At 39.4% G+C, this 25,990-nt stretch overlaps 1 protein-coding gene across 2 annotated transcripts in view; it reads left to right on the plus strand.

Moving 5' to 3' along the window:
- The first annotated feature begins 1,125 nt into the window (after positions 1 to 1,125).
- The window catches only part of LOC116064941 (roundabout homolog 2-like), an 83,582-nt gene continuing 58,717 nt past the window's right edge, over positions 1,126 to 25,990 (plus strand). For both annotated transcript variants that reach the window (XM_031320346.2, XM_031320347.2), the window contains exons 1-2: positions 1,126 to 1,671; positions 5,421 to 5,747. In XM_031320346.2, the coding sequence (XP_031176206.1) occupies positions 1,617 to 1,671; positions 5,421 to 5,747 (382 nt within the window). In that variant the 5' untranslated portion in view covers positions 1,126 to 1,616. The remainder of the gene's footprint in view (positions 1,672 to 5,420; positions 5,748 to 25,990) is intronic.

Below are 25,990 nucleotides of genomic sequence, written 5' to 3' on the forward strand. Positions count from 1 at the left end.
ATCTGACAGGAAAATTCTATTGGAAACATCATTCTCTTGATGGATGAGATCTATCCAATTTAAATGATTGGGTTCACTTTACAACCCCTTTATACAGGCTCGATTTAGCAATCATCCACAATTACTACACAAGCTACTGCTGTGAACACAATTCCAAAAATGGTTTAATTTCACCCTTTGGATCAATAACACCTGATACAGCCCATCTCGTTCTCGTCTCACGGCGAGGCACTGCATTTATAATGCTATTGGCAATATTGAGCAGTATTGACGACAAGGCAGTAAAAGCACCTCAGGCTGTGGGCGGGAATGAAGTGCCATTTCTTTACAGCTGTACACCTTTTGTGAAATCTTTTTCAACCATGAACATGACAATAAAGTGTCACCTGGTAAAACGGGGTGGGGGGGGGGGTTAAATTCTTTAACCTGACACATTGCACTTTTTTTTGGCAGGGAGCATGGTGTACACAAGGGTTAGGAGAAAAAAAAAGGATGGAAATAATAATATAGAAAGCCCATATGAGATCAGATCTGCAAAAACAGAGGAGGCGTGTTTGTTTGTTGGACAAACAAAATGGCTCCAGAGACAAAACTGTAGTATCAAGTTAGTTGCAATGTTGCATACCATTAGCTTCTTTTCTTTCAGTTGGATTGTTCTGATTTACTGAATGTGTAAAGGTAAATCTAGCAGACTGTCCTTTGTGTGTGCACAGAACAGTGTCATGATGCTGTGTGTTAATAAAATATAAGGAACAGATGAGGAAAAAAACTAAACACAGAAACGCTAATGCTTAATTGAGGTTTTTTTTTTTTTTGAGAGGCATGCAATTAAATACAATTAAATAATGATTTAAAAAGTCCACCAAAAATTATGTTAAGACATAAAAGCTGTATAAGAACAAACTGAAAGAAAGAACGTGACCAACAAAATGGCCAAAGCAGCATGTTTTCATTTAAAAACACATTGATCATGCTGCAAAAACTGAATTTATCAGCTGTTTGTGTTAAATTGCCTTCCAGAAAAAAAGGAAAAGACACACTAATGAGCACCATTATCAGCCCAGAATGCAAAGTGCTGCTGAGTTTTAGTGTTGAGATCTATTGTGTATGTTATATTCGCCGGTTAGTTTCTCCCAGGGCAACGGAGTGGAGAGGAGGGGCTGCGCTGTGCTGCACCGTGCAGCTACTCACCTCTGACTGAATCCCGTCTCCACCTTTCATCTCCCAACTTGTCCCGTGTGAGGATGGATGCGTTTCCGTGCGGTCGGACCCGGTAAAGTGTCAGAAGAATGCGTTCGGACAAGGGGAACCGTCAGTAACTGGAGTGTCTCTGGGCGTCGGTGATGTTTGCAATTGGTGACTGCAGAAATTTCCAACGTGTCGGCGAGTCGACAGACCACTGCTTACTGGTGCGCTCTTGGAGAGGAAGATCGGACATGTGAATTATTTCTTTCAGCTGCTACAATCACTGGTTTGGTTCTTTTAGTTCACTAACTTGAAGCAGTACATTGTCACAAAGTCGCACAAGTGGAAACAGGATCGATTGATTAGGTGATTGTTTATTTCGCTTGAGGAGGATTTCATGCGCCGATAGCTGACGGGGCCAATATGCCAGAATGGGTCCTCTACAGTATTTATTTCTCTGTGGACTTCTGTACACCCAAATCGATGGTAAGTTTATGAATACATCTATTACGAACTGTTATGTTTGGAATGATGGCTTCCCTCACATTTCGCTTTAGAAAGACACATGAGGCTGTGACCTGAAGCGTAGTCTCCAATGGTCTTGTCAGTTCAAGTGCATCAAAAAAAATACCGAGTATGGTATCCCACATGGTGTATAGTGAATTTGCTGTGCCTCTTAAATTCGTTTTTAAAATCATAAATGCACCATGCCAATGCGCCATATCATAGTACGTTCATTCAGTTTAACGTAAGATCATGATATTGTGCCAAGCCAAGTGTTTAGTGGCTTCGGTAGACGAAAGTTGCTCATTTATTCATAAGGGCTGCCCTAATTGAACACATTTGTTTCTGGAGCACACTCTTTGGCAGCTTTAAAATGGCCTGTATTATGGCAAGTATTGTGGTTCGAAATGTGTGCTGCATAAAAAAAATCCACACTAAACTTTTTTGCATTCTCAAAGTGAAAACGTCCTTAATTGATTTTGTTTTAATCAATGTAACTGCTTGTTGTCTTGCACTTGTATATTCTTTCAAAAGTTTTGCAAACCTATCAGTTTGTCAGAATGTGCTCACAGTTTGCTGTTATGTTCTTATCTTGGGTCATAGTCCTTGTGGCCTAGAATGCAAAAGGTTGCTCAGACAGATGATGGAGCTAGCTGTACTGTATGTCCTATATATGAAATGGCTAATGTGCCATAGAGAAGACGCTTACTCATGCTGTATATTCTGGAGATTCACCCTTGACTGTTTGTGTCTACAATATATGGAGCTACTGTATACAGTATATTGTATGTAGCCTACAAGCTGCAGCTGCACCTAAGAGACATATCTAAGCTTCTTGACAGGAAGTGTTGTCCATGACATGGTTTGTACTACTTTGTCCCCTGTAGCCCATATAACATAAATCTGTGTCAGTGGAGTAAAAGTGTGTGTGTGGATTTGGGTGGTTCCAGGACACTGGAGTTGCTGTGTTGCCAGTTTATATGATACAGCACATCTGTGCAACCTAAAGCAAAAGCAATACAATGGCTCCACAATTAATCCTACAGCATCTTTGTGAAGCGTATAATGATCAGTTTTTGTGGACATAATTTCAGGCAAGTGTTAATTGGATTCTAAGGTCATTTTCGAGCTGTAATTTGTATTGAACTGCTGCTGAAAGGTGTTTCTAATAATTTGACCACCCAAATACATAAAATCAGCACATCTCTGACACAGTCTCAACAAAAAAATTACAAGCTACACAAAACAGGAGTAATTGCAAGGCTATTGCAGCTTGTAATTGATCTGCAGATACATGTTAAAAACGGGTGACTTGGTGAAAATCATCTTTTTCGATTTAGTAGTTAAAATTCAAAATCTGTGAGAAGGAAGCACAATTAATCCCAATTGATCGTGTCTGACTGACTATGCCTGTGGCAATACTGTAGGTAATCTGTGATCTATTAGAGAGGATGATGCTTACAGTTTGCAGTCTGTGCACAATACAATTTATTTGACACAGACAGACTACCTTTTTATCTAAGTCTTTTATAAATATTACTGATTTTGAATCTACAGGGCTCAGGCTGACTTTGTCAAACTTAATTTTCAAATGATAAAACGCCTGGAAGACAGGTGCTCTTTGCTTGACAATGAAATTAATCTTTTGGTCATAAGCCGGAATTGAGTTTCTCTGAACTCGACTGGTAGACAGATGTCACCTCAAAGTGACTTTTATTAGAGTGGTCCCTGCACACAAGCCCTAACATGTTCCTGACCAGCTTTTTCTGCCAGACCTTGAGTTTCAGCTTCAGCACCATGGACAGATCCTCATAAACAGACCCGCTGGCGGTGAAAAAAAGGCCTGAGTGTAAACAAAGCTTGATGCTTAACAGCTTTAGTCAGTCCTAGGCTAAAAGATAAGCCACATTTTGGCCATTTTATTTTCTAAATGTATCCATACCAAGAATCTTTATTTTAAGCCATCATTGAATTTATAATCTCAGCAGTTGTCAATTATACGACTATTCAGCTCTTAAAATGCCAACATTTAATTCAAGGAGCCATGTGAAAAAAAACAGAATATCCATCCATCTATTTATTTTCTATCCCCACTTATTTATATTCAGGGTCATGGGGTGCTGGAGCATGCATTGAGCAGAAAGCAGGCAAAACCCATGGATGGGTTGCCAGTCTATCACAGAGCAAACAGACTGACAGGACCCCGCAGGACCTTTTTGCTGTTAGATGACAGTACCAACCACTGAGCCACCAACAACTTGAATCCAATTTTAATTCTGTTGTCTGACAGCACAAGTTAAACTGTACATTAGCCACAGTGGAGACTGGGTAATGGGACAACCAATTAGAAGAAGTCAGTATTCCACAGACTATGTGTTTTGTTTGCTTGTGGATCCACACAAATGTTACTTACCTAAGACACATATTAATATGTTTTTGAAAGCATGTTAAAAAACATAATGTATCACCACTTTTTGGTGTGTTGGTGCCACTGGCCATGGAATGGAATGCTTTCTGTCAACAAACCTAGACAGTCACATCAATTTTACTCACATTTGCAGCTTTATTTCTGTTGCTGGGTAGCAGCCAATCATCATGGTTGCCTTTGCAATTTGTATGATTTGTCACCATCAAAGGAAAAAAGACAAGAGACCATGTAACATCATTTTCATTTTATTTATATCCTATTTATTTCTACGCCTTACGACAGTCCAAAAAGTCAGTTATAACGAACAAAAAATCACTTTCTAGGTTTGTGTGCATGCACACAATGGAAAAGAAAGACCTTTTAACACAGATATTATAATGTGCTCACACACCATGAAACAGATGAGAGTTGTGATGCTGTCGTGTCTGTAAACAAACACAGTGCCACTGAGGTGTTCACGCGGCCAAATAAATGGGAAGAATGCGCAGAGTTAGAGTTGCAGACTGGGTTGCGGTTATCCAAATTATTATGTTTTTCTTGTGAGGATAGTCAGGATTCTTCTCATGACATTTGCTGAGGATTGACTATCGAGCACTGAGGTTAAAATCTAAATATTATACACGTTAATTTAACAATGTAGCCTTTAAGTGGAATTGTAAACTTTGCATATTCACACTTTTACATTACAAAGTGAAAAATCCAATGTAGCAGATGCTGTTCTACACCCACTGAGACAACATGTTTGACGATGTCAGTGTTTGATGGAACATGTTAATGAAAAAGCTAATGAGATGTAATGACTCCTCAGCTCCTGTCTGTCCAAGTAAATATGGGAGCCTGAGTGTAGTGACACTGCACGTAGTGCAGCCAGTAAGAAGCCAACACTAATCCACTTTCCTTTCAAGGACTGAAATGAAATTATACTTACTTTAAGTCTACCAATCACAATTACAAATGTGTGTACATCTAAGGTTTCTGTTTAAAAAGCAGTGGAAATAAAATGTTAGTGAGAGAGGAGGACTGTACCGACTATTTATTATACGTTTTCCTCAATTTCAGAGATATGACTGCCATCTTATTTTAATCAGCAGTAGCAAGGAAAACTCCCTTTCATGTACTGTCTTAGTTTTGCAGTTGTTGCACTGCACTTTGCACTGTTTAGCCGTGCTAACTAAATAGTTATTTTTCCAAACATACTGCTCTTGCTGCTACGGCAGCAAAATTAAAATGCATTATTTACGGTATGCATTTATTATTACTATTTCTTTAATGGAACTTTTTACTCTCTCGTTTCTCCCTTTAGGGTCTCGTCTCCGCCAGGAAGACTTCCCTCCCCGCATTGTGGAGCACCCCTCTGACCTCATTGTGTCCAAAGGGGAACCAGCCACTCTCAACTGTAAGGCAGAGGGCCGTCCAACCCCCACGGTGGAATGGTACAAAGATGGGGAGCGCGTTGAGACGGACCGCGACAACCCCCGCTCCCACCGCATGCTGCTGCCCAGCGGGTCCCTCTTCTTCCTACGTATCATCCACGGACGACGGAGCAAGCCCGACGATGGCAGCTATGTGTGTGTGGCCCGAAACTATCTTGGAGAGGCTGTAAGCCGGAACGCATCTCTAGAAGTAGCATGTAAGTTTTCATCATATCCCTCTCAGCACAAAGGTAATGCCCTGGTCAAAGGAATCTCAGTGTTGCATGACAATAAAATGGAAAAATTGTTATGCAGTAAGTATTGAGGTTGGTAACCTTTTGTGGGGTATATGAAATGTGAAAAGCGTTAATGTTGAATTTCGAAAAATGTAGAGTTTATGTTAAATTAAGCATAACATTTTGGGGCTGCTGTGCTGAGCGATTCATATTTAAGATGCAATCTGTCATAATATGAGCAACGTCACCTTTCCACCTACAAGTATGTGTATGCTTAGCCATGCGCATAACATGTGTGCGCATATGTGTGTGAATATGTTTTCAGACGGCTAGTGAGACCTGTTTGGATGACCTGTTTGAGTAATATATGGGCAGAGCTGTGAATCGCTCCAGGGAGGGAGAGAAAAGGGGGCAGGATTTTAACCCAGCTAACTCTCTCTCACTGTTTGGATTTGGAAAGATGCAGCCTGCTCCCAGCCAGTTCTCTCCCTGTGTGGGAGAGAGCCGCTCTGGGCTATTCACATTTCCATTATGTGCTAAACTGAGCTGATTTCTTGCCATGAACAAGTTGCACACACACGCTCGGACGCACTCACAGATAGATATACATGCATGCACACACAAACACCCACACTGCCTTTTGCTGCTGTCTGTTTCTCGCCCTCATAGAGATGTACAAGCAAGGAAATAGGGAATTCCAGACAAACAGTATATTGCAATTATATATTAAATGTAACATTCACCCGCCCAATAATTTCAATATACATGCCTGTTTTGAATCATACCTGGAATGGACCTGACTGTATTCAGTATTTGGCTCTAAGGGGAGCTGATGAAATAGTAGGGGAAAAAGAAGAAGAAAAAACTGAGATAAGAGCCCTGAACCTAATAGCAACTCAGTCGAGACATTATCTGAAGATCTTTGTGTCGTTTTGTGCACAACATCCTCCTTTTGTCTTATTGCCTTTTCCACATTAGACACTTGTATTTCTATCGTCTTCTTTTACTGGTGCTGTTTCCTCTCCTTTCCCTCAAATCAATAGTGGGGAACTGTCCTGGAAATATTAATGCTTAAGGAGATGCTGGGTAAATAGGAATGTGTGTATGTATATCGTTTTACAGGATACAGCATTGGCTTTTACGTATAGAATGAGACATTTTGGTGTTGGATATTTTAGTGGATTACTATCTAGTGCTAAAGTTACTATAATAGTATCCCTGTCTCACTGTAATCAGAACCTACACTGAAGGATATGTCACATTTACATTGCACATCTTGGAACAGTACAGTTGTATTTCAAGATAGTGACTAACTCTCTCTCTCTCATAAAGAAACCAGAGACCCAAAACTGTCGTTATAGTGTCAAGAGACAAATGTTATAGCCGCTCCACTGATTCCCTTGACTGAATAGAGGCCGACTTTATGAACACAATGACTGTGTGAGAGTGATTTTGTGGGGATTTTCTGGTTTTACTTAAATACAATAAAGCTCATTTTTATTTTGCAGCTCAAACGGGCATTCTGAATTCATTTTCTGAGTTAATTGTCACATTCATTGTAAGCATAGGAGCTGCAATTATTATTGGCTAATCACTTTTTCTATTGTTGGAAGAGAGGTATTTATGTATCAGCAAGACATACTGTATGGGGGTAAAATAACAAAATATTGTTGCAAATATTAAGTACCAAACATACAGGAGCTAAATCTAAATATCAGGAATACACAGTAGCTGTCATAGGTGTCTTGAATGATGTATTGTAGAATATTGAATCATTCTTCAAGCCTTGTTTAGATATCTTCATGAATTTGTATGTATTTTGCTATATATATGGGATCAGTACCGTCTTGATAAATGCAGACTGAGGGATAAGTGTATGCACAGTGGAGTGCACCTCATACGTCAATAAGTCTCTGTTTTCCCTGGCTGCTATATGACCATACAGACCCACCACAGGATCTAAATACTCAATTTCCAGTGCACATTGCATGTCAAGTACCTTCTGTTGGACTACTTGGAGAATTTCAATTGCCTGATTGTCAAGTCTCCTTTAAAGCTGGAAGGCAACATAATGACTGTGTAGGCTTTGCAATTTAGTCAAATTTAAATCGCATTTGCCATGGGTGGTTTTCTAACCCCATGCATTTTGATGTTCACTTCATTGTAAAAGCTACATCCAGATATCTTACTCACAACTTTATCCACAAATGAAGTTATGTCTTGTTTGCCAGCTGAAATAACAGACACTAACGCATTTTGTCTATGTTGTCTCTTCTTGTGCAGACAATGTCAATAGGTTGTTTTTTTCTGGAGCTTCTCTTACATAAAAAAACACAGTATGTCCAAGGCAGCCTCTAGTCTTCTTTCTGTAATTCAGAACAACATGGCTATAGGGATGCATAATCGCATGATTGCTGCAGCCAAAGTTGTCATGCAGTGCTGCGGGTGGGAGCAAGCGGGTAGATGAAAGTGCTGTGGGGATGCTCTGACAGTGAGCCTAGCTCAAAATGCTCTGTTCCCTGAGAGTCCACATACATCCTCAAATTTTCTAATAGGTTGTAGCATTGCATCTCAACCAGTGGCTTAGAAAATGTAGCTAACTCAAGGGGGGGCTGCTCCCCTGGGTACATTTGTGCTGTACAAGCTCAATTTTGGTGGGTCGTCATGCATTTTATGAGCTTCAGTGTGACTGAAATCTGAAGGGGCATTATTCATTCCATGTGATGCAAAACACTTCAGCTGTTTAAGATGCTAGCAAAGCTTGAAATATGTAAATTATGTAGATATGCCAGAAATCTACATCTGGCAGCCTGGCAAAAACAAATAATATACCTCATAACAGTTGTTTGTCTTATAAATTAACCAAGCCTTAATAAAAAACACTTACTTCTAGACAGTTGTTTTTTCCATACACATTGCACAATAGCGCCTCTGACAAATAATCAATAGACAGTAACCTTGCAAAATCTTATTGTATGTCTTACCCAGCAGAAACCTCAAAAAAGCAGAAAAAATAACCCATGATGTCAGTTTTCCTTAAATTTGAAGACATCATTTATGTTTTCATCATCATTTATTTCTTCTCTCTCTATTTGCTTTTTTACTCATTAACATATTTGTTAGATGTTAGAGTTACGCTTGTTCTTGTTGTGCCTAATCATCTAAATTCAGGCTCACTTCAATACAACTGTGATGTCTTTTAAGACAGTATAAAGATACATCTGCATGGTTATTTCATCTGTGCTAAATATTGAAGCATACTGTAGATATTTTCTAGAATGGTGTATTTACAGGGGAAGTGCTTTGTACATGTAACACACATCTCGCTTTAGTTGAAAATGACTGATCCATCCCAACATAAGAATTTTGTCAGACTGTAAAAAAGAAAGCGAAAAAAAGAAGGACCCTGGACAGTAGCAAATTTGATCCAAGGCCAGTAAGGGAACATGCACTGCCTCAGTTGATAGACCATCACTGGGCACAAATCTTGAGGATTCTCACCCTTGTTGAAATTCTATTTCCTGTACCATTGGGTGCATATTTGACACAAATGATAACATCAGCCGTGAGGCCATATCTGTTTATTATTAGACAGACAGTCTTGTATTTTTTGCTTCATAAACAAGACTCATTGTGTTTCTTGTACTGTTGCAGCACGTCACTTGTTTCTCACATCCAAGTATGCAATTTTAATAATCAACAGTCACCTGCTGTCAATGTGTACAATCACACATGGCCAACCGCCGAGCCAGCTTTTCACATTTTTAGTCTCTTTGTTCAGACGCTGCAGCTGAGCACTACTTCAGAGCAACGTCAACAAACAACTGTGCGACCTCCAGGCCACCAGTGGACTGGCACTAATCATCAGAGTGAGTGGCTGTTGATGGAATTAGAACAGCTCCCGCAAACTATTAAGAAGGGACAAAAAGACATAAACAGTGATGTGTTGATGGGAGGTGTGGGTGGAAGGGCGGCGGATGCTAGGGTGTTCATTAGTAAAAAAAAACTCGAGAGCAAGGTGAGCCCCCCTCTGTTTGACTTGCTAAGTGAATTAGAAATATAGTTACTCAGCCAGACCATCATCAATTAAATCCTCCCAGTTATGGGCAGCCAACAAACTAATCAATGCTAGATAAATCTAGTGTGTTTTTTACACTGTGGTGATTATTTTAATGAGAGATTTAACACGCTCCACATTTATTTGAAAATCTAGTAGAAGGAGTGAAATTAAAGCCCGAGATTTGTTCTCTGAGGTACAGTTGTGGATTCTGAGCCTGCCAAAAGATGGCAGGAGCATTTAATAAATAACATAACTTGAGAATTGTTACACATGTTGTTTTTAAAGCTACTAGTGCTTGCCATGCAGAGGGAGGTAACGTAATTTTGAGTTTGAGCCTAACCCAGCATACAGACGTAAGTGTTGCGATTGGCGGCAGAAAATATCTAGAACCTGGCCGAATCAAATTCAACAAGACTAACTAAGGAGTCTGCAGCCATGCTAGTGGCTCTGTGAGGCTGTACTTAGGCACAGCAGTGCTTTGAGCTAAATGCTAACATCAAAATGCTAACGTGATTGTAGCTAGTATTACCATGTTTACCATTTTAGTTCAACATGTTATGTCAACAGTTGCTGCTTAGCACTAAATACAAACTACAGCTGAGGCGAATGGGAAACATTAGTTTAGCAGTAAACCAAATGATTGGAAACATTTAAATGTTGACCTGATGATGACACTAGACGGATGTTTGTACCAAATTTTGTGCCAATTCATCAGTGATGTTGAGGCATTTTACAAGATAAGTGAAAACTTTGACCTGCAGGTGGCGCTAGAAGAAAATTCAGGGATCCCCAGTCATTAGTCATTGGGTTTCATTCTAAATGTCATGTCATGGTTATCCATGATATGATGATGATATAGACCAACCAATAGACAGACATGGACATGTTGCTAGCATAGCTGAAACTAAAAGCATGGTTAGATACTAATAGGGATAAATGAGAAAATGCATTGTTTGTTTTGGTTTTGTTTTGTCTTTTGTAATTAGGGTGAACTAACCTTTTCTACCCTATAGGGTTCTGACTACTGAAATTGATGTGATGCGATCAACTAGATTGTATCACTAGAGACGACTCACCACTCTGTTGATCTTTTTGAACTGCAGAAACACATACTTCTAACAGGAGAATGTCAGTGTGTTTTTTGTATGTGTTTTTTCTCCATACAACCAGTCTTTTGCCAGCTTTCCAAGAGTTTCATTCTGACCTTTAGTCAGTGTTATTTAGCTGCAACTATATTATGCTACCAGCAACATTTGTCACTTCAATTTTCAATGATCACCTCCAGCTAAAAATTAGAGTCTGCTACCTGAATATTTCATACATTCCTGTTTGCTAATAATAATAAAAAACACGTTAACTGATTAGATTAGTTAGCAAATTAGCAAGACCAGAGACCAGTGGCGTGTTTCACCAAATTTGCAATATGCAAGCTGTGATTGGCAACATGAGATTGTTTCCTCCCTCTCATTTTCACACATTTCGCTAGTCAAAACAAACAGCATAATAATGACCCATGGATACGCATGCGAGAGTCCTGTAGCACTCACAAATCTATCTGTAATTCCAACACATAATTCGCAAGAAGCATCTCTGAAAAGAAGTGCTCACAATTGGGGGAACCAACAGTTGATCATTCATTCCCACATTATGAGCATCTTGGCACCACATCTTTTTAAACGTGAAAGAAAATTTTAGCATTTAATTATGACCTGTGCTTTGAAGCTATACATCGAAAGTGATGGGTTTTGCCATTCTATCTGTCCCATGCTTATCTAGTCATTAGGAATAACTTATCAACTCTTAAGCCAACAGATATGTATTTTGTGTACTGCTATAAAACCTGGTTGACATTGCTACTCACCATATGCAAAATATCCATTTGAATAAGCTAATTGTGAATTTAGAATGTTATTATTAACATTATTCAATTTAGGCCATAGAAGTTATTTCAATTTGATCCCAGCTTGTGTTGTGACTCTTGTTGACAAATCATCCACGTCCTCATTCTCTGCTTCCTTGTCACTGTCTTCTCTTCAGTGATGGGCATTCCTTTGCGCCATTCGGCGCTGTAGACCACACAGTAAACAATATTAGCCTAATTGGCATGATTTGAGAGTCAAAGCTATGCTTTCTCCAGGCATGAAATAGTGTTTTCTCCCAAAGTGCATCACATGGAAGGAATCATTTATATTATCCCCTTCCCCATTGTTTTGCTTTAATCCTGGCATACACCACGTGGGAAAGTGGATTAGAAAGTATTCGTGTTTGGTCAGACCTGGGTTCTGGTCGGGATTTTTGATATGATACCGGAAATGAGGTTGTGGTCAGCCATTAATATTATTAACCACCTAGTTAGCGCTAGTGGTGGGATTCTGAAAATGTAGCACACCACTTATAGTAAGGGTTTCTATTGGGAGGCACTCTCTGATGTTTTGGAAAGTGGCAAGTTGCCATCAATCATGCATTTCACTCTTACCCATTGACAGCATCCAAAGTTAGTACCTGCCAGCCCTGTGTGTTTCCAGGCAGACTGTCAATGTTTTCTGTGAGTAGATAGGTTGGCCACATTGCACCATCTGTTGCCAGTCCGACAGCACTCCTGTGTACTTATCCCCTTCATCTGCCTTGCTCTCGTTAAGACGGTGCAGAGTACAGAGTTTAGTGAACCCAGCTGGTCAGAACTGAGCTTTCTCAGCTTGAGGTGTTAAGGATAAGTTTGGGTTCTCGTTATATTCTTCCTACCTTCTTCCTATAATATATACATTCATTGACTAAAGGTGAATAACTTAATTGTTTCATCATTTTGACATAATGCAACAGAAAAAAATATTACATGTTGTCTTCTGTGGTGTTCTGCTCTGGTCAATGTGTTCTGATAAACCAAATACACTGGGGAGAAAATCACTCTGCCGTTTCACTAAATGTTGAATAATTGTGATACTGTGTGTGACACATGCAAGAGCATCTAAAAATGTTGAAGATGTTATATATATTTTTTGTTCTGATGTTTTATGATTTATGATGATCCAATCAGTGGTATCTGAAGGAGCTTCAACCTTCATGATTAGGTAAAACATATAGATTATGTATCCAAATGGAAAAGAGTACTGGGATGAATATTACCATTGCCTATGCTGTGAAAGATGGGTATCTAGTTGGGTTTGTGGTAAAAGAGTACTCAGTCTAGCACAAACAGAACTAAGATGGATAAAGCCATCAAAATACCAACAAGAGGATTGTTCTTTAAAAGCCTTAGTTGGCGATTGCTCCTATATCTCTGATCCCAATCAAACTGAGGGATTGCAGTGGTGGCATGTTGCTGTTGCTGGGCAGCACGTAATCTGCTATCAGTGTCTTGTGTGCCAGTGAGCTACACATAACTATTTACAGCAGTTATGTTAAGGCAATCGAAAATACAGCAGTAACTGAAACACAAATCTAAAAATTTACCCGAAGGTTCAAGTGCCCTACTAATGTTCCTCTTAGCTTGATGTGTGTTGTTTATGTCGCTGCAAGTTTAGTCCGTTTAATCAGATACTGTAGCTCCGGGTGGTCAGTAATAGGCACTACTAGACTTTTTCTCCATTTCTGTTGTTGACCGTGCAATAGAGAAGAACACCCCCCGAGCTTTTTAGATTAGGCAGCACAGAAAAAGCTGAAGAGCGTTTATCTAGTCAGGGTTGGACATTTTTCCAACTCGGGGCACTTAGAGCCCTCATTCAGAATCACACAAAACACAGAAGAAACGCACAAAATTAATTAATTAATTAAAAATATGCTGTCCACTGCTAAAAATATTGAGACCGTAAAATAAATTACAGTTATAAGACATACTTATTTACAGGTTAAAATGTATTTAAAAAATAGCATTCACAATAACATTAATCCTGCTATAATGTATTCTGTTGGGATTGATATTATAATGATGGATGTCAGTTGCAAGCATTTGCTACTGATTAGTTTGAAACTCTGTCTGCCAGGTTGAGGTAAAAGTTTTTTGAAGGTTGGAGTTGTCTGGTCCTAGGACAATGGGTTGTTGCTTTTAGTGAGGTCACACAGGATTTCAAATGTATAATGATAATGTACAGTTGATTACCATCTGTGTTCTCATTCCATTTAAAGTGCTGCAGTAGAATCCCAATGGACTTTTTGCATTTTGTGCATACTTTCTATAATTGCTGTCCAGTGTAGTGGTTGATTATAATAGCATATGTGCCAGTAATATGGCTGATGTGCCGACCATACAATCTTTTAATAGCTCAACATTTGCCAGTGTAAGACAATAATAAAACAATACCACTTGGTTTAATACAGCTTTGGAACTATAGTAGATGTATTTCTTGCTTAAGGTGGTCTAATGCTTATAACAGTGCAAATATTGAGGTGGCCAGAGCAGGCAAGTGTAACTAATGTATGCATATTTTTTGGCTGAAGACATTGAGATAAGGGGCTAGCATCTGGTGCTAACTGGACCATGCTCACTCCTTGGAGGTCTGTGCATTATGAGGTTCGGTAAATAAGCTAAGGGCTAGCATCTGGTGTTAATTGGACCATGCAAACACCTTTAAGAGCTCTGGTGCACTTTCTTACAGTTGGTTGGAAGAAACATATGCCTGGTGTGAAGAAGCATGCTAACTGGATTTACTATGTTAAAGTTTGTTGTAGCTCTCTAATTCTCTTAAGAAACAGCCGTATGTATGCATACATTCAAGATACAATTCCATGTTACATTTTAGGGTCAATTAGTGTCATTTTAATACATTTACTAGGGGTGTGCATTGGCACTGCCCTCACAATTCGATTCGATTACGATTCACCAGGTAACGATTCGATTCAATTCGATTCAATTCGATTCTACGATGCATTGCGATGCATCAAAATTCTACTGCACACAACAAGGCAAATTTTTCATCAGTCATGATGCAATACAAGCAGTCAGATATTGAACAACAGATTTTATTGGCTGCTATGTGTGTATTATCACTCTCCTGTATCTTTGACATAAATGTCATTAAATAAAATAAAATGTAATGGTACAGGGTATTGGATATGGCATCTTCAAACCTGAAAAAGAAAACATAAATCACTGCTTTCAGTGCTTTGAATGAGAAATGTTTCTCTTCTCTCTGCTTTAGAACCATTTGAAATTAAATAGAGCAATAACAGACAACTTTTTCCAGCAGTGACTGCAGCACATGTGATACAACCTGCCAATACTCGCTAATATAATGTGCTGTTATGGTTACATAGGACTCTGTTGCGACTGAAGTCCAGGCGTCACTTGTAATGGCTACACGACTGGCTTTACACATTGATTCCATTACCTTTGCTTTGGTTTCTTTGTACAATGCGGGAAGCGCAGAATCAGTGAAGGTAGCTCTTCTCGGTAGCTTATTGTTGGCTCAATTGTTTTAAGCATGTGGCGAAACCCCGCATTTTCTACCACAGAATGGGGATCCTATTCTTATCCCTAATAGATCCTTCGCTATGAAACATGCCACCGATCGTGTGATCCTCTTTGCTCTCTCGGAGTTGCGTGGCAACGTTGACACTAGCGACTCGTCAATTCTTGTCTGGGATGTGTCGACTTTTTGTGTTGTTGTTGTTGTTGAAGCCAACTCAGGATGCCAACGATCAACATGGTTCGTGAAGTTAGTTGTATTGCCAACGTGCTTGATTTTAGTGTGGCAGGTTTTACACACCGCGTAAGTCTTGTCTAGTTTCCCATTAACTTCGTAGAACCTGAAATGTGCCCAGATGTCGATTGCGATGCATTGCCGAATCAATTATTGTTGACACCACTAACATTTACCCCAAGTAAAAATGGTTTATACACTCAGTGGCCACTTTATTAGGTACACCTGTACAGTGTAATGCAATCCAATACAACTGTTCTACTTCATGATGTGAACACCTTTAACTATGATCTCAATAAGAAACATATAATATACATTTCTCAGAATGTCAGCAAACTGAACATTATGAGCTCTGTAAAGACATATGTTACTGCAGGGCTGTATTGCATTACATTAGATTGACAGGTGTACCTAATAAAGTGGCCACCTAGTGTCTATTAAACCCTGGTAAATGCTTTTAGGTGGTCATGGGATTCTATTGAATCTAATTATCTGACTTCAATTAAAATGTGTGGTTATGCTTTGGCACTAGGAATTTGAATTTGGCTTTAATTTAAATCGTCTCCATTTGGCACTACCACTTCTCATATTTCTCTATAATAATTCTACTTAATCAACATCTCCCATTCAAGTAATGCACATATTGAATTTTAATTTCAATTTCAATAGTACACCATTAAATATCTTCCCCCATGTAAGGAACATTTGGACAAAAGATATTATTTGTTAAATCATCATTTTTTTTCCATGACAAAAACTAGAATGCTGACTCAATAAAAAATTGTCAAAAAGTATGATTAAATGATATCATTTGTGCCCGGTTGATTTTTTCTTTGCCCTTATATAAATGATTAAACCTTCCTGGATATGCTATTTTATTAAATGCCTAATCAAGTTAGTGCTATTGTTGGAATTCATTCAAAAGAAAAGACATAACTAAGACTGCAGTATTGTGTTGCCTGATGAAAGGTTATTAATTCAAAGATGCATGGCTGAAGCAGTCCCGGCGTTATGGGCGGGCTTTAGGGGGCCGGGCCCGCCCCCAGAGTCTGCTGTGCCCGCCCTGGACGGACGAGCCCTTTTTTAACTGACAAGCTTGATTGGTTTGTCAAAACTGATGCGGTTCAAATGGAAATTGACATGCAGCCTGCATGTCAGGAAGCTATCGGGAATTTGTATGAGAGAATAGGTAGCTTAATGTAAACTAAAGAGATAATTTAGGCTATGGATATATGGCGTTTCCTTAATGTTAATCAACGAGCTCCAAGGTTGGTGGAAGAAATTGACAAAGACGGCAAAAGTACAGGGAGTAACGTTAGTTCTGAAGTTGTCACTGCCATAGCTAGCATTAGCCACGGTGCTGCTAGCCGACACTGTAACCCAAAGCAAGGGTTGTGTGCAATAGTTGTATGTTTAGTGTACATACTGCGCAGTGAAAATTAAGTCACTCTGCTGTTATGCTGTTTCAATACCAAATAAAATCTGTTAAACGTGTAGACCTGTATGCATTCATTCAATGCTCATTTGCAAGATAATTAACATAATGTTACATGATGAGATTTATTTAATTTGTGCCCCCCCAAAAATAATGGCATGCCCGTCCGTGAATTTGTGTCTGGAGCCGGGTCTGGGCTGAAGCTTGACTAGGCTGTATTCACTGTAAAGTCCAGTCTAATGGCGGCAGCGGTCAGTGCCATCCATTAGTATAACAGTGGCTGTGTTCAGCAAGTCATTGGCAAAACTCTGGTAAAGGTCAGATTGGGTCAAGCTGCTTCCATGCACCCGTCATAGTCTGTGACTGAGGAACCCTGTTATGAATAAACCAAATATCCCTGTCTGCCCGAGGTGTCCTGCCCACAGATTGAAAATCCTCCAGCAAAACAGCGTGAAAGGGTTCAGCTGCCAGCTACTCCGTCCCTATCTGACAGACAGAGCTTCTTTTACAGTGAGAAGAAAAATATGTCAGAGTAGCCTTGAAGTTTCACTAGTCCAAGAGACAATGTGCTAAATATGCATCCAGATATTTATTTAAATACAGACAATAAAATAGCTTACATTCTCTCTGTCAGAAGCATACCTGATAGATTTACATCCAACCATGTGCTACAAATACAGAAACATTTTGATCATTTTATTTCGTGTGCATACACGTTTGGGCTGTGACTTGGCAAAGGCCGTACCACACAATCCATTTTCAAATATGACTGATCACAAAATTATTCATTACACTCCGCTGTCTACCTTTCAAGGTGGTATATTGTGATGCCATAGACATTGCATTATTGGCTATAATTTAGTGTGGTCGTGTTTCAGCATTTGAATTTGAAATATGGCTATACATCTCCTTTTAGATGAGTTGGCGCTGGCTTAAGCTACTCCATTAGCAGACCTTGAATGAGACCTTCACACTATTACAGATACAGCTGTAACTTATTGCTGCTGTCATCTATGGAAGGCTGCAGATGCGTGTAGCCTTCTGTTTTCTGAAAGCTACATGCAGTCATGTTTTATAACCGTTACATAAAGTCTGGTATGAATATTAGGATGAACAGAAGGGATTATGGTAAAAAATTAAATAAGTAAAATCACATTAGTAATATTTAAACATGTATGTTTATGGCATAAGTGTCTTTACTCGTGTGTGTTATTGTATGTGCATCGGAGTGTGACAAAGCTAAGTCATGTGTCTCTCAGCAAAATAATAATGGTTCATAATTGCTGCTGTGCAGGGATTGATGTGCAATCTCAACATTAAGACTTGTCTTGGTAAAAGGACATCTTCAGGCAGATTTGCTTCTGATGAAAAAAGAAAACACCCAGGAACACTGGTACATATACAAGCAGTATAATTATAATGTAGTATCGTCATTCTTTTCTGGTAAAGTAAGTTGGACTGGAGGCTAGTCCTTGTGTTGAAATATCTTGTCTTTTCATGGTGTAATGCCACTTATTTGAGTAAGCTTACCCACTCCCTTCAGTGGTCTCCAGTCTGGCGGGGGTGATGAGAGTGAAGAACATCACAACCCAGCAAGCGGGACTCTGTAGGTTTATTATTCATGTGGTCTACCCAACATTCCACCAATCTAGGCCAACTTGCCGTTATATCTGCTAAGTGTCACCTTCCAGACTTCCGTTTGCCCATTCACCTCCATCACATCAGTTTGTGAAATAAATTGTCAACAACTCTATCTATCGTATCCTCCTATTCACAAAAAGTGGAGAGTACCAGGGCCAGGGCAGCAAAAAAGATGACATCAGACTTCCCCAGTATACACCTGAGTGAGTAAAAAGGAAAGAGAATATCCGGAAGCTTGATTAATTCATGAAATCCACCGAACGTAGTGTCTTTCTTTTATCCAACCCCCCAAGCCCACACACTTAAGCATGTTTCCTTGTGCTTTTTTTTTTTTTTTTACCTGGGTTAGGTTATTTCATAAAGAAGTGCTCTATACAAGATGGAGTGAGCACTATTCCATGGCCTGTCATTGCCTTTTATACCGAGTGCTGCACCCCGATGTGTGTCAATTCATTCTCCACTGTTGTAATTGCAACAAGACAGCAAATCTGATCTGTTAACCACCCTGCACTGAACAAATAGTCTGTTCTGATGTCTCATTCTCTATCATAGTCCTGCCTTTTCTGACATCACATTCTTCCCAATAAGCATTTTGAATACTCCCTTACCACTCCCCTCCCTAGATTACTGCCTCATCTCTAACATTCAAACATGTCATTTAGTGTCCTTTATTTCCTCTATGAACAGACCTATCTTTGACCCATGTTTAGATATTTACTCAATATTTGTAAAATGTACAAACCCATTTAGTCTTTAGGTTGTTATAGTTTGGATCTGGTGGATTTGTGCACTGCTATGTTCCATTTACTGTATGCTCAGAGGACTCTTAAGTCCTTTGCTGCAGCTGTAAAAATCCCTTATCTGAATTAAAAGTGATAGGAAGCACATGTCTTGAGCTGCAGCGCCTATACTGGCTTAACTTCATACTTAAAGACACTTTACACAAGTTAACAAAAAAGGATGGCATGCCGTGTAATTGCATTTGTTGTCAAAGTGAAACATTTCTTTTGCCAAAGACATGAAGGCTCTTTCGTTAACAACCAGTGTTTTTTCAGTCTCATACGAGACTTACTTGGCTGCTATATATGGCAGGAAAAGGGTTATCGTAGGCTGAATTGAGTGTAAATCTTAAGCAGACACAACAAGGCTAAGTGGATGTTGCTCAATAACAGCATTTGGTAGATTGTAGGAGCCACAACGCTGCTATTTCCTCTTTTTACCTTTTCCTCGCTGCAACCCTTTATACCGCAGGCCTAGTACCCAGGAAGGGAGAAATGGCACGAGACAACAATACTGAGCCCAAATTCATATGTCTCATAGCAGCAAGAGCTAAACACTGCACTGGCTATTGTAAACATTTGACTGTACTTAAATGGCTAAATATACATTTTTGCTTAAGGAATACAGGTAACATTTCTTTAATTATACAAAAGGCAACAATGCTGAAAGCTGTTTCATAGAGCACTTGTGTTCCTGTGTAACGGATGATGCTCTCATGGTTACTGGGTTAGCTTGGTCTCATGCTCCAGTAGTTAATGTGCACTAGTCCTTTGCTGCAGATGTTGTCCGCATGGGGACTGAGGAGTGACCAACAGAGCTCAGCATGAGGAGGGATGGACAGTGTGTTCCAGAACAGATGTTTCCAGCCTTTTGTCATTTGGGTTTTAATCTGGTCAGTGAAGGGCATTAGAGAATATAGAAGGCAAAGGGAAGGGATGTTGCATGCATGGGGACCCCAGCTGTCTGCACCCTTCAAAAGACACCCACCTCAAATCCACATTCAAGCTCATCCCAGTCAAATCCATACCCATGTACACATGCAAACCAACCAAATGGCACACACTTTGTAATTGGCTCAGAATTAGGGCACATGGTGTATTGTTGAACCTGTGGAGATTATGCATTCTGCTTGAATCTGTGGAGATTATGCAGCGCTGGGATATTATGCCTCCATTTTCTGTATTATTTCCCTGCCTGTGCCATTTCATCCTTTTTTTTCCCTCCCTAATATTGAACCTCATTTTCTTTTCACTTCCCTCTCAATTCCTTGTTGTTGTTCTGCACCCTTTATTACTCTCTCTCTACTCTTCTCCTTCATTCTTCCCTCTTCAATCTCTCCCCCTCCTCTCCGCTTCTCCTCCTTAGGGCCGCTGGCTGTCTCCCCACAAGTGATGTTCTCCTGGCCAGATGATGCATGCATATCTCTTGTGTCTTCTTGATGCTAACTCACGTCGACATTTGCATGGCATTGTGGGATTATGCTCTCGGTCATATTTCATGTAATGATGAAAATGATGATGGTGATGAGGATTCAGGGAGGTTGGGGGGGGGGGGGGGGGGGGGTGCTTCTATTTTCTGCCCTTGTCTTTTCTTCAATATCAATCAGTGCAGTGAGATAAGATGGAAGATAATGGGTGTTAACAGAAAGTTGGGAAGGAATAACAAGTTTTGGTCTGAGTTTGGATGGGTTCATTTTCACTTTTGTAGTAGACATTCTCCTTGTTCTCTTCTAATCACAAGTCATGTTAATGCATTTGGCAATGTACTTCACAACAGCCTTTGATGTGTTGTAACTGGTGTTACCCCCTAACAATTTCTCAGGAAAAACATGATCCTTTGAGACTTTTGTCTCTCAGTTGACTGTTAATACATATCTAAGAAACCTTAGACTTCATCAAACCTAATACATTAAATAATCTGAAATCTACAGTTCATTTTCCATATCTCTTAAGCAACACACATTATACCGCATCACTTTCACAGCTGCTAATCCCTTTGCCGTCTGTTTTTTGTTCACCTCATGAACGCCATGTTCCAATGAAGAGACAGGAAGAGAAAATCATCCCTAATAGAATAGACTGAATAGAATTTTCCTTGCTAGTGCGCTAACAAGGGGAAATGTGTTCTAAGCAAAAACAGAGTTAGAGGGAAACAGGGAGGATAAACACATTCAGGGAAAGAGGGAGGGGTATGATTATTGGACTAACCCTAGAGAGGGAGGATGAGTGGGGGCCATGGTAGACTTTTTGCCCTCCAACAGTGTCTCCTGTGTTTTGTGTGTGTGTGTGTGTGTGTGAGAGAGAGAGTTAGAGGAGGGTAGTGTGCACATTTCAGGGACTTGCCGGTATATGCAAAGCTGTGTCAGTAGATATAGCATCTATGGAAGAGAGATTTCTTCACAGTCTTTGCTATACCCTAATTAATCTGCTTAAACCTGCTATGCCTGTCTCCAGCACTCTTACACATCAGAAAAGCCAGGCAGCTCTGAATCCAACCAGGATTTTCTCCATGGATGCCAGTGGAAAATCACTCCAGCCCCACAGCTGACAGCTTTCTGTCAGAGTATGCAGAAATGCATATAAAGTAGAGACAAACATACACCTCATCATTTCCCATGATGGATGTTTTGTGGGGAAGCAGTTGTCACAAGGGGTCATGAAGCCCCTGAAACAATCAGGTTGTTAGTTTGTATTGCCTGCCCGCATCCTCTGCCTGCTGGGTAACAACAGACACTGCCGTAGCTAACAGATCAAGCAATTTATGGTGGGTGGTGTAGCCCTATAGGCTATAGTTGTGATCTTACAGACCTTACACAAATACCAGTGACAAAAGAGTGACAGCCATTTTTTCTCTCTCTCTTTCTCAATGTACTGCTGGAGCTGATGTAAATAATTCTCATGGAAATATCTAAGAAGTAATAAGTAATTTTAGACCATACAGTCAACACTGTGAAAGCTGTTGTGAAGAACTGCCCAAACTTAATCTAAATACAACTTACCTACCTAACTATATTCAGTTCTGCTAAACAATATGATCCTAAAGAGTTTTTGCATGTACAATGATACAGCTCTTGCTTGCCACGATAGACTACAGATTCCCACACTGAGACCCAATTTCCACCTGGTATTAAAATTCGTCCTGACTGATCCGATCACAAGCAGACAGCTCAAAGTACAGTTGTGAATGCACCCAGGACCCATTGAGGACACATTAAGATTTGATCACTCAGACCACATTCGGAGGTGGTTTGGGCCACATGTGGCCACATTCTTTTTGCAGTGTGTACGCGCATGTGTCCTGGGACACATTAAAGCCCACCTAATCTACTGTGAGCGGAACTATGTACTCATTAAAAGTTTTTCTCATGTCACAGAAACCACTGAGAGTGAATCATGTATTTTGGATGTTATATTGTCGGGAATGTGTCAGTGTTTTTGTTCCGGTGCTGCTTGCTCTTATATCCCTGGCTGAATTGAGCTCTGTGCCCTGTGGTTGCCTGGAAAAGGCAGCCACCGGTATACAATAACCTTATTTTTACTTTCATCAAACGTCTCCAAATTCACGGATTTGTAGGATATTACTACATACATAACTGCTCTTACTACGCATCGTCTCAAAATCAGGAAATGTTGTGTCTTTAGCAATACTGTAATAATTAATACCTAATATGATGCCTGTAAAATAAAGCAGATATAGACAAATGTACTGAGAGCTGAACACACTAGGACTTAAAAAACTAACTTTTCTCTCCTGCACAGGTTCTGGCAACCTGTTGTAGACAACCTTATTTTAAGGTTCATAAAATGTACACTAAACGTCGTGGCACATAGAACAGTTCTCTGGCACACAGACAGACTGTAGGCAGTGCTTTTACATTAGTCATTGCACGTTCCTAATGTAAGATTTATGTGAGAGTAACAGCTGAAATGTATACAACCAGCCTATATGCAAACAGATATAGAGTGGAGAAATGTGAGTTCCGATCACAAATGGTCACACAAGACGCATTAGAAGACACATTCTGCTGCCAGGTGTGAACTATCGTAGTTTGAGCTGTCCAATTGTGATCTGATCCCTCAGGACGGATTTTAATACCAGGTGGAAATGGGGTCTGAGTGCCAAATAATTGCAGTTGGTTAATGCAAAACTACTCTTTGCAGCAATATTCCATGACCGATTTTACATAGCCAATCAAGATAATGGATTGTGTGGTGTTGCTCATCTAAATATGTTTGGATCTGTATAGGGCTACTTCCTGATGTTATAATGTTTTTGATATGATATGTAAAAATGAATCAAATACATGTAAAAATGCATCTTACTCTTAGTATGAGTAAAATCCTGTGGTTTGAATTGTTATAAAGTAAGGATGAATGAATGAATGAATTACATATTTCAACACTTTTGTTATATGATTCTGAGAAATTGGACTTTGTTCTTATTAATAAGAGCTTGCTCAAGGGCAATTAAATAGGAAAGGTATGTAAGTGTTTTGGATATCAAACCTGTTCCCTTTCAATTGTAAGACAATTAAGGTATTAAAGCAGCCATATTATGCTCATTTTCAGGTTCATAATTGTATTTTAAGGTTGTACCAGAATAGGTTTACATGGTTTAATTTTCAAAAAACACCATATTTTTGTTGTACTGCAGTGCTCTCTCTCATTGCTGCAGATCCTCTTTTCAGCTGGTCTCTGTTTTAGCTACAGAGTGAGACCTCTTTTCTTCTTCTTCTTCTGTACTATCTTTGATTGCACTTGCACATGCGCAGTAGCTCAGATGTAGATCATGTCAGCTAGCTAGCTCCATAGACAGTAAAAGAAAGGCTGTTTCTACAACTTCGGTCAGTTACAAGGCAGGATTAGCTGGGAGACTTCTAAATGAGGGCGCACATGGAAGTAGTTCTTTTGTAGATTATGGTGAACTTGTGTGTGTTGTAGCAGTGCTTTGCTATTGAGAACGAGGTAGCATGCTAGTGTTAGCATTAGCGTTAGCATGCTAACGCTACGAGCTAATTGCCGTGCCGATTTTGAACAGCTCACCCAGAGACTGAAGGCAGGACACATTCAGAAACTGTATCTCACTCTAAACAGCATGGGTGGATTTTTTTCAAAGTTTGTATGTGTGTGGAAGCACCAGAGACACAACATAACACCCCAAATCCCAGAAAAAGTGTTTTTTTCATAATATGGGCACTTTAACACTTGACCTGCCTGTTCTGTTGATTTGGAATTAAAAGTCTCTTTTGACTGATCAGCTGAAGCATTTGCAATCATTCTTATTCAACTTTGGGACAGTCCACTCAAGCTTGCTTATCTAATATCCAGTCAGATGTTCAAGTGCTATGGCTTTTTAGTATTTTTTTTAAATGTAGAATCTAATTTGCCATCCATGTGTAGAAGCAGTTTTTGCATGGCTATATGGAAAAAACACAAGCACATCATTTCTTGGGGGCTTTTAACATAATTAATTTGTATTTTTTAGGTGTGCCACTTGTTGAGTGGAAAATGGATGAGAGGATTAGCAAAATGACTCCATTCATGTAATTTGCTAAGCCAAAAAGCACTTTTTGTGTGGATTTAAGTGATGTGTTTGGAAATGTGCTTGCTCATTGATTGCGGGAAATGCCAATAGCTAAATGGAAGGAATGGTAGAAACATAGTAGTCTCAAGATGAAGGTGATTTTTCTGCTTTTGAATTGCAAATTAAATTAAATCTACAGTACACTATCTGTATTTTAAATGTAAGGAAATTGATGTATATCTCAAACTTTTATGTTGAGTCAGTGTAAAATGTAGCAACATATCCACATATATAAAGTATAGTGTATTTGTGTAATTGTAAGAAATCCTCTGCCAGCTAAAAGTACATTATATACAAAACTTAAACTTGATAAGTGTGCGCTTCTCTTTCTGTACATCAGGGCTAAAAAAAAAGTCCCTATTTTCATTATTCCAGGCCATCAAAGTGCAGGGTTGCTCTTTGGGAATTTAAGCACATGATGTTTTAGTTGCTGTGGTTATACTGGATTCTATCATTGTTTGTTCAAAAATAATTTAGAGGCAATACAGCTACCTAACTGAAGTGGAAAAATAACCTTTTGGTCAGATAGAAGAAAAAGAATCATAAGACAACTACATTATTATACAGGTCTTAATAATAAATACATATCTGTATGGTGATGTAGAGAGTCACAGCATACAGTGTTTTGTACCTTTTTATTCGTGTAAAGAGACATAGACAGTAAGTTTTAGTCACAATCCATTCAAGTTCTAGATAGTGCTGATGTCATTTGATATGTGGGGACTATTTTTTATCCATGTAATGTAATGGTCACCCTCTATACTAAATTTTAATTTTCTTTTAAAACACAACTGAAAGTGCCAATTTAAAGTAATTTCCTTACTGCTTACAGCACAGCCAGCCTGATTCCTCACTGTGCCCACTCGTCTGAACAAAAGATACAAAACAAAGGTGACGCAAAAATGACCATGACGCACAGTTCCCCATTATCAACATTAACATACCATAATTATAGCCCACTGATGCATTGACATGACTTGTATAAAATGCTCAGAATGCCCAGAAAAAAAGATGGCCTAAGTGGTACGGACAGTCCTAATTCACGTAATTTGAAATTCAGGGTACAGGTTTGTGTGAGTGCGCTTGTAAA

Source organism: Sander lucioperca, chromosome 13 (assembly GCF_008315115.2).
Source record: "Sander lucioperca isolate FBNREF2018 chromosome 13, SLUC_FBN_1.2, whole genome shotgun sequence".
NCBI lineage: Eukaryota > Metazoa > Chordata > Actinopteri > Perciformes > Percidae > Sander > Sander lucioperca.